Below are 14,829 nucleotides of genomic sequence, written 5' to 3' on the forward strand. Positions count from 1 at the left end.
AAACATAAAGAATAAGGTTGATAAACAAAAGCTTCGGGAACGGACATTAATTAATTTTTAAAGGGCGGGATTCCAGGAAATACATTATAATTTTTCCCCTTCGGTTTGAAACCGTTACTTATAAGGGGTCCCCTTGGGGATAGGTTCCCTTTTCGGTTAAAGTTTAATTCCCTTTTGAACGGATCCCCGGGGGTTTTTACGGTACCTATAAGGGTTTCCTCTTTCGGGACGTATAATTACCTCTTAAGGTTTCGGGACCTAAGGTTACCCCCTTTCGGTAAGTATAGGATTTTCCCGTTTTTATATAATTACCCCCTTTACCGGGCGAAGTAAACCTTTGAAAAGGGGGGATTAAGGAAATTTTCCTTCTAGTACAATGATTTTTTAGGTTCCCTATAAAGAACCCTTGTAAAATAGGTTATTTAAGGTATCCTTTGTTCAAGGGTTACCTTTGGAAGGGCTTTTATTTCCCCCTTTTTTTATAAATAAGGGCCCTCTCCCCTTTTCCCAAGGAACCAAAACCCCCGTTTTGAAAAGGTGAAAAATTGGGAAAAATTTAAAACCCTCAATAAAAATACTTTAAAAATTTTTAGAAAACCCCCACATAAAACTTAAAAACCAAAAATTTAATTGGGGAAAAATTCAGCAAAGGCAATTTATTTGAACTTTATTTTTCATAGAAATATTTTAAAAAACCTTCCCTTCCCAAAAAGGGGAACCCCCTATTAAAATATTCCTACAGCATTTCTAAAACTTTTAATATTTTTAAAAACCGTGAAAATATTAAATTTTTTAAAAGATGCTCCCCCAAAAAAAAAAAAGGGGTTTAAAAACCAAAAAACTTTTATACAAGCTTCCAATGTTTTTAAGAACCCTTGGGAAAATTTTTCCTGAAAAAAATTTTTTGGCCCGCTAAATGGCCTTAAATTGAAAAAGGGGATTAGCCCCTATTCCCTTAAAAAAAATTGAAAAACCTTTTAATTAGGTTTTTTGTTATAAATTTGGTTAATAAGTGTTTTTGATTTCTCAAAAAAACGAAAAGGGAGTTTTAAAATCAAAATTTCCTTAATCATAAAATTTGGTTTAAATTCCAAAGGAAAAGTAAAACCCCGGAAGCCCTGGGGATTTTGGTCCCCTAGGTCTCCCTTGGGGAAAACCCTTTAGTCCCTTTTCCCTTTTACCCAACGGGTTAAAAATAAATCCTCAGTCGGGCCTTTTTTAATTTTAAAAAAATTTTTAAAAAGCCCTTTAACCAATTTTCCGGGCATTTTTTTTGGTTTAATTTAAAGTGGCGGTTAAAACTGGGGGAAAAAAACAAAAGAACAACTTTTAACGGATAATTCGGGAACTCTCGGAAAAAATTGTTTTTCCCCCCTTCCCTGGGAAAGGCCGTGCGATTTTAGATTTGGGGAGGGATTGGGGTTTAACCAAAATTCCTCAAAATTTTACTTTTTTAATTTATGGGCCCCCAACTTCGGTTTTCCACAAGGTGAATTTTCCCTCATTTGCTTTTTTTTGTCAAAAAAACTTAGGGAAAACATTTTTAAAATCCCAAAAAGGCCTCCGGAAAAAATGATGGTTTCCCAAATTTTCAAAAAATTTTTTCTTTGGTAAATTTTAAATGGTTCACCGGAATTTGGGAAAAAACATTTAAAAAGGAAATACAAAAACGTACTAGATATATTTTCAATTAAAAACCCTTTCCCCGGGGGAAAAAGGTTCCAAATTTTAAAATAAAAGGGGCCCCGTTATAAATGGTTTCAAATTTTTTGTAAATTTAAGTTCCCTAGTATTGGGAATTTCCTTTGGGGGCAAATTTTTCCTTTTTTTTGGCCCGAACTTTTTAAACCCCATAGGTTTTTACCCAAAAAAGCCTTTATTTAAAAATCCCGTTTTTAAAAAGGGGAAAAAAAAAACACGAAATAACTAAAAGTTAAATAAACGTTTGGAAATGGGGAATTTCGAAGGCCTATTAGATGAAATTTTTATTAAAACCTGGTTTACAAAGGAAATTTTTGGGTTTTTTTTAAAAAACCCGGGAAAAGGATACCCGATTGGGGGAAAAAAATAATAAAGGGTTTTCAATCATTTATCGAAACCAAATTTTGGGGGAAAAATTCCTATTGGGAAATTGAAAAAACCTGTTTTGGGCCAAATTTTGAAAAACCCTCTTTTTTCCTCCACCCCCCACCAAAGCCCCCCCAGGAACCGAAAAGAGGCCTTTTATTTTTGCGAAAAAAGGGGCCCCAAAAAATTCGATTGGGGGGTTTAAGGGTTTTGCCTTACAGACGTACGGGATAATCTGTCAATTCTCTTTCCAGGGCTGTTGATTATAATTTGGACGTAAAATTGACTTCAATCATGTACATTAGTATAGATTTCCGTGGGGCTCAAATTTCTTGCTGCTTTTCCACTGTTGGCATTGAACTTTGTGTAACGATAGTTTTCACGAAATCATTAGCGTTTATTTAAAATCCTGTCAAATCGAAACAAATCATAACTACGTAAATACACTAGATAGTAAATCTAAAAGTAGCCACAAAATCGTGACCTTACGGTTAATAGTTCTAATTATGATGAAGTATTGTTATTACCTGGTGTGCGGCTGACAGAAGTCGTAGTTACTTGTGTTTTTGTACGTTCCATGTGGACATGGTATACACCGGCCACCTAGGGTATCAAAACAATACTACAATGGAATGCAGTAAACAATCTTACTGTACTAGTATATACTTATTCAATGTAAGGACGGACTTATATCCGTGATTAAAGGTTCATATTAGTCACAACATAATAGGGCACCATGTCATCAAATAGGCTATATAACTTTTACAGCCTGAAGTATTCAAGATTCCATACTTGTATTGGTAAGTTCCAGTCCAGGCGCGCAGCTTTTCACTTTTGTGCAGAATAGGTTATCCCCAATAAACCCCCTTGATAGGTCACAGGAACAGCGGACTGCCTTTCCATTTTCAAAGACAGGTGCTGTTTCTTTAGAAAAGAGAGAACAAAAAACACGAAAATATTATTGCTATTACAATTAAATGGAACGTTAGGAGGAATGTTATATTTCGAAAGCAGCTATTCAGAGAATGTAATAAACAATTGATTTACAAGAAATACACGTTTTAAATAACAGGAACAGATACAGTATTCGTCAAATAATAGAATAATAAAGCGGTTTCTCCCGTCAGTGATGCAAGGGACCAAAATTGTGAAAATCTATTGAGTCGCACTGTCGCATTGACACCCCTCTTCCTCCACGACAAGCGAGGAGCGACGAGGCTTTGCGACAAAATGAGCGTATAATTCGATGCAATAACGTTGCAGTGTGACGTATAACATACATTAAAGTTCTTAGTATACAGAACCCCCCCCCCCGACCAGTGTTAACCCGGAACAAAGGCAATAATTGTATACTGTCGCCCTGTCACATTTGCGAAATACTTTTGTCGTACGGCGCTTCGTCCGTAACGTCTTCAAAAGTAGTCGAATCAGAGGAGTTCCAAGTATTCGGCTTGACAACAACAATGGCTGCCGGCGGACGCTATCGTCTGCCAACAGGGAGGAAATGGCGAAATTATTGCAAGAAAAGGATTCTAAAAACACCAAAATGGTCATCAATGGGGCCGTGGATTCCTTTAGACATTTCCTATCTGCAACAGGTAGACCAAAGGATTTTGAAAACTTCGACGTCCATACATTGAACGTTCGACTTGGAGAATTTTATGCCGGGGTCCAGAAAGACGATGGGGTACCTCTTGAACGATCTTCGTTGAACAGTCTAAACTATGGTTTGAAGAAATACAACTTATTGATACCAAAATTGATTCACTTATGTCTTTTTCGGTATAATAAAACAATTACTGCCCTTGCTCCGGGTTGACATGAATATTCATGTCAACCCGGAACAAGGGCAATAATTGTATACTGTCGCCCTGTCACATTTGCGAAGTACTTTTGTCGTACGGTGCTTCGTCAACACAATGTACCATGCAAGAAGCAACAGTATACCCCTACGCCAAGCGAAGACCTACAGTGCGCAATGTGAAGAGCGACGATGCGACATTCAACAAAACTTCTCGCCCATGCGAGTTTTTGTGTCGCACCGTCGCGTGATTATGTCGTGCTGGCGCGTTCATTATGTCGCTGGACATATTGTCGCTCGGTGCATGGCGCACTATCGCTCATCGCTTGGCGGGAGCGCCAATCAGCCACACTATAAATCCAATTTATTATATCGACGGGTAATATTATAATTGCTTCTAACATTAAGTATCCAATCAAGATAAAAATAAAGATCAAACAAAGTAAGTAACCAAAGCAAGGTCAGTCTTCGTGCAATTAGAATTACACACCTTAGATTACTCAGTTAAATGAACAAATAGTGAGTGGGATCAGTACTCCCAATCCGTTCTGAAATAAAAAAAAATGAGGGGGGGGGGGGGGGGGGGGGGGGGGGGGGGGGGGGGAGAGATAAATTTGTTTGTGAAATATGTCGGTCCAATATCTTCTGAAAAGAGTTGACATGGTCCCCTTTGAAATAAAAAATAAATCCAAGAGTTAGTGAAATCAAATTACTCCATCTCTTTTGAAATAAGATAAATCCAATATATTGTGAAATAAGCTGGCCTCATCAATGAATCCAACAGTGTGTAAAATCAACCGGGTTCGCCCTTGACTTCAAAGCGAGAATAAAACAAAATCCCAGATTTTGATCCTTGATTCTGGTGTCCTCCAAACCACAGTGTTCACGCGCGATATAATAAAATGGTTTTGTCCGACGAAGAAACATTAACTTTAACGCCATTTAAAGTTTTACCAATAGAAGTCATCCCTGCAACTTTATAATATTGCTTCAAACTTAAACCAGCATATTTAATATACAAATGTCATAGCTTTACATCTTTAAGTCCCTTATAGGTTATTTGTATCTAGCAATCATGATCTTGACTTGATCCCGACGCTTTTTCTGTTAAAGAAATCCTGCAATGGCAAAATACAGCCTCAATATCACTCAAAATAATTTTCCAAAGATTAGTGTCATTTTGGTTTAACATATTGATATAAGGACAAGATCAGCTTTTAGAAAAATATCGTTAAGGCAATCCTATAGTTCTTCAGAAGTAGCCGACTAAAGTACAACAATGACGGACATGCTCATTTCACCCCTTTGGAGTTAAACAGTACGTACAGTAACTACATGCAACACAAATGTTGATATTCTAGGCATACCTGGCAAAAAACACGCGTTGTCTACACGAACGCATTTTGGAATGTCTTTCTCGTAATGGACGATTCCGGAGTCAACAACTTGATCCTGCTTGCTGCCTTGAGGGCACAAATGACAATAGTCACTTGTGCTGTTCTTTTTGCAGAATGACGCCTCTAGAAAATAGAGAAAAAAGCAAATTCTTAGATAATGATTGAATGTCATAAAACAATCGGCTATACCATACCCCGGAAGAGTCCGAGTTTTCCATGTGTTTATTAGTCGGCCGATAATTCAATTTCTCCCGCAAATATACAGTATCAATTATCAGTATTAACACCACTAAATAAATAAACAAACAATATTTCCAGCTCTTACATGAGTAGTGCATGTTCTTAAACGGAACACCTCGAGCTGTATAAACTAACTACCAGTGGTGTATCGTTTGTTATGATGAATGTCTCTAAGTACAATGTACATGCTGTACACATATACACAGTTTATTTTCCAATGGCCAAATCGACCTTCGACGACGCTTTATAATATCATATTATAACCTCAAATATATCAAGTATATCAAGTGTATCACAGGAGCTGGCCATATAAATAGATAAATAAATAGGAAATAAATGAATGAATGATTAAATGAATATTGCCTATTCAATTGATACACTGATTCTTCAAAGTACATTACATGGATATTCTAATAATCGTTTTGTGTGCATTTCTATCTTACCTTGTAAAGGAAACAAGCTGGGTATTTCTAAAGCAATGCATGTCACCTAACGGCCCCCACTAAAAATAATAACAGTGACCTTGACCTTGACCCAAAAACCCTGCAATTCGAACTTGAACTATGGTTACTCATACTGAAGTTACATACCAACTTTCACCAACATACCTTAAAGCAAGGCTTCTTTTACAATGTAATTAGCATTGAAATTACTAAATTTTAAGTTTAAACCACGCATTTCAGTGCGAGATGAAAAGAACAAACATATGTATCATTTTATATGGTCTATTGAAAGTTGTGTGGATTCCCTGTAGATACAAAAAGACAACCGCAGGAATGAAAAAACAAAAACAAAAACAAAAAAAAACAAAAAAAAACGGTGTGTTCTCCTTTCTCCAACTTTAAACAAGAGGCCAAGGGCCACGTAGTTCTCTGGGCATGGTATTAGTATTCAATTCATTGTTGTCAATTTTCTTGCATTTGGTAATTATAGTTATAGCATTTATTATAACTTTATTTAGGGCATATGCGGGTCAAAATGGCCTTAGAAATCGACAAGCCGTCAAACAATTTTGTTTTAATGCGCAATATACGTTATGTATATATCATCTCATTTTCGTCATGTATATTGTGAGAGTCAAGACGTACAGATTTGGAATTAATTACCAAACCAAACAAGTCCAGTTCCAGTATCCTGGCTGGTATGTGTCTGTCAACGCTGGGGCAGAGAAAGGGGAGAGTTTAGGTCACTATAGAGGTCAATTTAAACAGCTCTAGTGTGATTAAGACCCAGAGTAACCTGGCAGTTGATTTAGTAAATTTTAGATTTGGTGACCATATAGTTCTAAGTTTCGTATGTTTTGATGTTATGATGTTCTGATTAGGACTTGTTGATGTGCGCACTTCGGTGAATGTGGATATGTACTAAATAAACTGTAAATAGTGTATTAACGCTTGTTTGTGGTTTGAACCCCGTCACAATATTTTGATGCAAACCTTCATATTCCATATATTGTCATTTACCAACCATGAATATCTGGTTTCGACAGATTATACTTTACTTTCTTGCATGATATCTGTTGATTTGCACATTTAACTGATATTTCCCTTGACAACAATACTATGAGTTAAATAATAATTAAAGATAGCTATCTCCTGTTATATTTCACTCACAACTTGTAGTAAACACTATTATGATAAATATTGTATAGAAATTATACTATGTTATGCTCTAAGTATGATACAATTATTCTGATGCAAAATATATATAATATTTGTAGTATGGAATCATATAATGTAAGGTAGCAGTGTACAGTAAAAATGCCCAATTTTGAAAAATATGACACATGTCTTAGATATGTAAACATTGCCAGTTAACCCTACATATAAACTCTAATAAAGTATATATATTTGTAATCTGTACAACATTTGCAATTTTAATACAGCTCTGAAGGATAAGTTAACTGATATTTTCTGTGATTTTTAGAGCTGTGAATACCATGGTAACAGCTTAAAAATTTCTCAAAAATTGCAAAATATTATGATATTTGACCCAAAATACCATAATTCTCTACACAATTTTTTTTCTGAAACCTATTTAAAATTAAATATCTCTATCCCAAAGACAGAATTAATCTGGTTTTGACATATGTTGTGAATTAAGTTTTTTCGTTATCTCACCTTTATTGTGGGCATCCATTTTTCGCTGTAGGCAAAACTAAATTTCCTGTGTAAACACACTTGCGGAAAATCCGGAAATTTAAAATCCGGAACCAATTTATTATTTTTTGTTTTAACAAATGTGAAGCCTGTATGTACTTCTTCATACTGAATATACCAATTATAGTGTACATATATTTTTTTTCATTTTTTATGCATATCATAATACAGGGGTTATTTGCTTAACAAAAAAATTGCCCATGGCCAGGCTGTCCTACTGTAGTCTGCTACCTAATGTATGATACTGATTATATGTGAACCACATACAATAAATTCGCTATTTATAACTTTGTCACATAAAATTATATAAATTTGCTATATATAATTTTATGTCACATACATTATATACATTTGCTTTATATAACTTGATGTATTTTATTTTCATTAATTCTTCAATTTAGTTGTATCTGTATGTACCACGACAGAGGTATTTGTCCACAGACACATTCAGGACTTGTCCCTTCACTACACTGTAGACCACAGACACACGTGTGTGTTTCCCCTTCAGTGTAAACTATACCTTAGGGAGCAGTGATTGAAGCCCCCCTCGAAAAAAATAATTGATACTGTCAATAGTCCAGATAGCACCAACATACACAAATTGCACTTAATCTCGGCCCAACGATGCCGCCTAGTGGGAGGTATAGCTCGTATTTCACCGTTGTTACTAAAAATAGACATTAAAACTTAGTTTTTCTTAAATTAAACGAATTCCAGTTGATATTGAATATTGTGATTGTTATCAACACAGCAACTACACAATACCTATAATCTGGCATCACAACATACTGTCATGAATGCACAGTTAGGCTTAAAATCTGTTTACAAGGTGCAAAGCACATTTGTAGTTCTCGGGGCTATAAATAGCCCCAGAGAACTAAAAAAAACACCACAGGGACAGGTATGTTGTGACAGTCATTATAGTCTGCTTCACATCTTCCCTGAACACCAACTCTGGTTAGGGTGGAGTGTTTACATAGGGGTTAAGGTGTGTTGATAGGGAGTTATAGTCTGTTACAGAAATATCCTCAGTGTAAGAACATAGATAAATCAACTCACTTGTTGGGTGATCAGAAAATCATTAGCTGTTAATAAAATATTATTGTATTTCATTGTATTGTATTGATGATTGTCAAACTGTTTAAGAAAGAGTGTATAAAACTGAAGCACACTTTGGAAAAAAAACATCATATTTTGCTTTGATATTTGAATCATCTACATCTCGGCATACATATGTACTTACTGAATCTTGAATTGTAAAACAATTGTATCGTTGGATACTTCACAAAACTTTATCCTTTTGTTAAATTTTGTGCCGTTTTGATTTGTGCATCTTAAATATTCAATTCATACTGTTTCATTGTAAAGCAATATTAGTTAGACTTCTTATTTTTTTTCCTATTGATTAACTTTATGTTTTTCAGACTTGTATGAATAATTAAGTTATTGAAGAATTATTGTAATATTCTTTTAAAAGTTATATCGGTTTCATGTTTATATTTAGTTAGCAGTAACATTTTTGTTTATATTTTATCTTACTTAGAATAGCTATACATGTACATTGTATTTGATTTTTTTGATATTTGTTATTATATAACACAATATAGATCAGTAACTCATTTCTAATTATTTAATTATTTTTTTATTTGTACATTTAATCTGATATTGTCATTATCAATAGCAAAATATATAATTTGGCATAGTGCTTTTAAATTTTGATGATTTATTTATTTTATGTATATTTGTTGATTTAATATTGTCATTTCAATATTACTAGTAAAATATTCCTTATGATAGTATATCTGATTCAAATACCTGAGCTGACCCTATTTTTTTTTATCTGAGTTGGTATTTCATATTGAAACAGACTATAACTAAACTTCAAAGAACTTCCTACAATAACACCTCCCTTTGACTTTACCTGAGTTGGTGTTCGGGGAATGAGCCGTTTTTTTTTACCTGTGTCATGTGTTGACCCACAATACCTGAATTTTAAAAACAATGGCCCGTATAAGATACACAGAAATTGGAAACTAAAGCGGAAATCAAAATCAGATAAATTTGAAACACTCGTAACACCTGAAAATAGCATTACTCTAATATATTTACATTTAATAAAAATATCAAAACCGGATATAGATTGATTTTTTAAGATATTGATTTAATTAGCTCACACATTGCATTGGTGAGTCATCTGTTTTACATTACAATTTGGCGTCGTTCCAAAAGGACAACAAGTGTAAGTACAGAAATCCTGTATACTGTACAGTACGAAAATAACAGCACACTTATAATGTTAACGTTTTACCAAGGTCAAGGTATAGGTCATCAAAGGTCACAAAGGTCAAAGTGTCTCTTAATACGTGTACTGATATATATAGCAATTTCCATTTGCACATCTTTAACTGTTTTCAATTAGAATTATAAAATGTTAATATTTAAGTCAGCAATCGTCAACTTCATCATTGCTGTACTGTTCATTTACGTGTCATTGTACTTTAAATTAATTATAACAGGCAAATTGCAGGATGTAATTGCGCCTTATGATACAGGTTTAGGTAAATGGTCGATTCGCAACAAGCTGGTAACATAAAACTTGTTTTTAAATACCTTTATGACTGTTGTGCACACTTATTAAACCCCCCAAAGTTGTTGGAGTGGCACAAAGCCAGAATGTGTTTATAGATTATAGCGAACACGTCAAGTTTGGTAAGTAGCCAAAACAATCTAAGGAATTTCTTTTAAAAGATATAGACTCACTGCTATATCTTTATTGGTATTGCCATATGCACAATGTCAAGCAAAATCAAACAATAGAAAACGTATTCTATATGGTACATACATTTTGCTTACTGGCAATTAAACTTTGATGATACCCAAATGACGCAGGAAGCTTAAAAGAATACTAGCTCTTACTTATCAACCCTGTCCTCTCAGTCTTTAGAAATAGTAAATACTTACGAAATCCTATCCGACAAATTACAGGTTTGCAATAAATAGGTCTTCCAGATAACTGGTGTTGAACCAGGTGGACGGAAACTGTTTTGGAGACCTGCAAATACACGTGAAACAACACATAACATTCCTATTTGCAATAACATAAACGTATCGTGTCAATTCAAAATCCGAATCACTGTATGCTACACTGTACGATATACATTATGGTGAATATAACCAGTACCTGAATGTACAGATGTAAGCAGAGCCTTACAAAATCAGTCAATAGATGAAAGAGGTTTTTGATAACTGTTACTGAACTTACTTGCAGGAGCACAACACAAATATGCAAGGAAAACTGCGCCATTCTGATATAAACGAAAACGAAAGTAGAATATAAACGAAAGTACAGAAAAAGAAAATACCGTAACAGTTGCTAAATTATCTTCCATTCCTTTATGACTTCCTTATACAAATTTCTGGGTCATGAAATACTACATGACCGAAAAATGTCCGATTTTATAGCTGGACCCAACTGAGATCCGTTCGGTATACCTCGACGGGTTTGGTAGATCATTGTATGATGGAACAATCGAAACACCTCGCCTCCGTCTGATGATAGCATTGCATGCCTCCTACGTCGAATACATGTAAGGGAACAGCATTTTGATGTCATAAAGCTTGTTTTAGGCATTGTCACTTACATACTTACCTGTATTCTTAACGTGTACCGCATCGAGATGTAACAGGAGCGTGTCGGGCCCAGTTTGTTATGTACAAACTGCACCCGGCACACTACCCTGAATCGCACGTCAACCCAGGTTCGTTGGGTCTGCTTGTTAACGCTGGTGAAGGAGACTCGACACAATTAAACAGTTAACAATATTTATTACATTTCCACAAAAAGTACACAACAGAATCACATACAGGGTAAAGACAGTTATCACGTCTGCTAACCCCGATCAACGTCAGATCAGACTAATACATGGGTATACGTAGAGTGACACTAATTGCCGAAAAGATGTCTTATCGCGCAATAAAGACAGAGTATAATGTATACATTGGTAACGGTTGAACTGATACACCCTCTCATATTGTGGTATGATATTCAGCATGCCGGGTATAAATAAATTTATCTCCATACCTGGAACTGATTAAATACAAAATATTTAAGCATCTGTAAATCAAAAGCCATGGCTGAACATGTATCAGAAAATAGACAGCGCTGTCGATATCAAGGGGTGAGTAACACATTAACTCTCTGGACGACCTAGGAACTCAATAATGGGCCATTATGCTCTTTTTAGTAGGGCTATTTAATTTGAACAAATGATTTATCTTGACCTACTTTTAAGTTTACATATGGGTCAAATTCTTATCATTTTCAACAATAGGCCTAGGCCTACCTAAGTAACCAAGAGACATCGATGTTTAACAAGCTGCATGCAGGGATGAACATTGATCAATTATATTAAATTGAGGTCAAAGAAATAAGACCATTGTCTGATGTTTAAAATGTTATGTTAGGATTATATCGTTCATGAAATAATGTCCCGATTCGTTTGCCCGAGATGTCAAATCCCAATTATTCTGACTCATTAAAGGGTTTTAGGCACAAAAAGGTTACAGTTTTCTATAGGTTGGTTTTCTGAAAAGCCCATGGCGGAGTATCTGTTGTGTCATGGGTGCTTGTGGTTCGTTTTGGGTCAATTCTTTCCATTCTTCATTAGATATCTTATTTGCGAGTGCCCAACACACGGCTATGGATCGAGCCATACACATGCTATCCTCGTTGACGATTTGGACAAGAGACGTCTTCTTTTTGATGGAATCATCTCCGCCGGATATGTCCGTACTCCGTCTCCTACCACTCCCTTTGGGGACGTTGATCATGCCAATGCCAATATCGAATCCTTTCGTCACGGTGAGCTCCTCGTGACTCTGCAGCACCTTTTCGACATGTTCCATGACCAGTTCGGCAACAAGCTCTTCTAATGGATGTAATGGAACCACGATAGCTTTGTCCAAACTCGGGTGATGGATGAGGACACGCCCCACATCGTTGTCTGCCGCTCCATCTTTAGCTTCATCTAATACATGTTTAAACATGTCATGGATGTCGTCGTGTATATCTTTTAGTTTTTTATTGTTCCAAAAATCCTTGTCTAAATGAACCTGATATTTGATGTCAACGGTCGTCTTTGTTTTGAACTGTTTTTCTCTGACTTTTTCTAAGTGGTCAGGCCTGGGTAGTTGCTGGCCGCCATACTGGTCAATTCTTTGACGTTTTGGTAGTGGTGGTAAGTCCAGTTCCATTTCTATTTCTCTCCATTTCAATTCCTGGGGTTTTTGTTTCACGTAGTGATTGTCTAGGAATCCAGTAATCTCGGCAAATTCTCCCAATTCCTCGCTATTATCGAAGGAATCCACGATGTCTTTTAAGTCGGAAAAATGATTCAATTCTGAAAAAATACGAACACGTTCAAATAACAGTAACTCCAATATTTTTAATATGACCGTATACATAATTTTCGCGTCGTAGGCCCCTTTCATGTTTTGACTGATATGTAAATTTGGGGGAGCGTTAAGTGCCTTATCGTAAAACCGAGTGTGTAACAAGATACCCCCAATTACAAGTGGAGGCGCACGACACTACTGTGTGAAGTGCTAACCCGAGATAATGAAAAACACATTGGAATCTATTCATATGTTTATATGAAGGGATCTTGTTTGAGCTGTGTATTGATAAACTAAATGAAATATAAAAATACACGGATGGATTCACCGTATTTGTGATGTAGTATCAACAACCAATAGGTTGATAACATATTTATAGTAAAACCACAGCGTGAAATGTCACTAGAGATAATGAACAACACGTGGCATATTAGTAATCCTATGGACATTTATACATATGAAATTTAGGAAACGGCACCACTCTTAGTTAAAGCCCGGTCTGCGGTAGTCCCTACCGCCCAGTCCATGACTAATTGTTAGGGAGGAGCTATCTACTGGTGATAGCATCAGCTGACCAGCTGCAGTGTTTGTAAACACAGCCATGCCTGATCCCCCAGACTGATGGTGGTCAGATATTCAGTAGGAGATGTGCACAATTCACAGTAACTGTTTTATGCAAGTTTCAGTATGCCTTGTGATATAATAATACATCAAATTCATCAATGCATTTGTAAAAAAAGTTTTTTCTTCCATAATGATAAATTTGCTTAGTTGTTACCCTCGTATTTCTGTATAACTTTTGTTGTTAAAAAAATTTGCAGAATCTTGAGTGAGTGGCCAAATACTGCTACATGTGACAAGTCAGGGTTATTTCATTTAATTTATTTTTTGCGTGGGGGGGGGGGGGGGGGGGGGGGGGGGGGGGGGGGGGGATGGTGGTGGTGTAGGAGTTTGGATATATTGATATTGTATGATGTATTGTCAATTACGCCATTATACTAATTCTATATTTCTATACATTCTTATTATCTCAATTATATTTACATTTTAAGTTAACTATTGACAAAATACATCCTGCACAGATGTTTCAGCAATACCATAATACAGAAGGTTTTTCATCAAACACACAGACGTAAAAAATCCAGTAAGCCTTGGTTTACACGAGAATGTCATCTTAAGAGGTTTGATTCATAGAGCTAAACGCTGTTATAATGTCGAAAAAAATCTCACAAATAAAACTATTCTTAAAAATTCTGTAACAGAATATAGAAAAACTTTAAATAAATCCTACAGAACTCATCAAGAGAAAATGGAAAAAGAATTATGAAACGCTTCCAAATCAGAACCGAACCATTCTGGCATATTCTAGGTGAAATTGACGGAACTACAAAGGGGCAAAATATTGATAAAAAAATATAAATGAATTGTACAATTACTTTAAAGGTCTTAACAAGGGAGGTAACTCTAATGAAATCTTTGACACAATCGCAACATTTCGGGGAAATTTCCGGCAACACTCGGAAATCCATTCCAAGAACTTTGATAGTGAAATTAAATATGGAGATGGAAGATTCGATGATTTACTGAATGGTGAAATTACTGAGTGTGAAATTTATACTTTAAGCAACAATAAGGCTCCAGATGGAATCTTAAATGAATAGCTAAAAGCCACTGTAGAATTATTAAAACTATTATATTATAAATTATTTAATGCCATATTTAATACAGGCTGCATTACCAATTCCTGGAAGGTAGGGGTTATTAAACCCAT

The 14,829-nt window shown here is 35.5% G+C and overlaps 1 protein-coding gene across 1 annotated transcript; it reads right to left on the reverse strand.

The window, feature by feature from the left end:
* Positions 1–2,590: 2,590 nt before the first annotated feature.
* LOC117314566 lies at positions 2,591–10,969 on the reverse strand. The gene is made up of 5 exons (XM_033868632.1): positions 10,927–10,969; positions 10,626–10,716; positions 5,236–5,388; positions 2,860–2,991; positions 2,591–2,670 (listed from the first exon to the last, which is right to left on the reverse strand). The coding sequence occupies exons 1-5, from the start codon at positions 10,966–10,968 to the stop codon at positions 2,591–2,593; spliced, it is 498 nt and encodes a 165-aa protein (XP_033724523.1). The 5' UTR covers position 10,969.
* Positions 10,970–14,829: the final 3,860 nt, after the last annotated feature.

Source organism: Pecten maximus, chromosome 16 (assembly GCF_902652985.1).
Source record: "Pecten maximus chromosome 16, xPecMax1.1, whole genome shotgun sequence".
Lineage (NCBI taxonomy): Eukaryota > Metazoa > Mollusca > Bivalvia > Pectinida > Pectinidae > Pecten > Pecten maximus.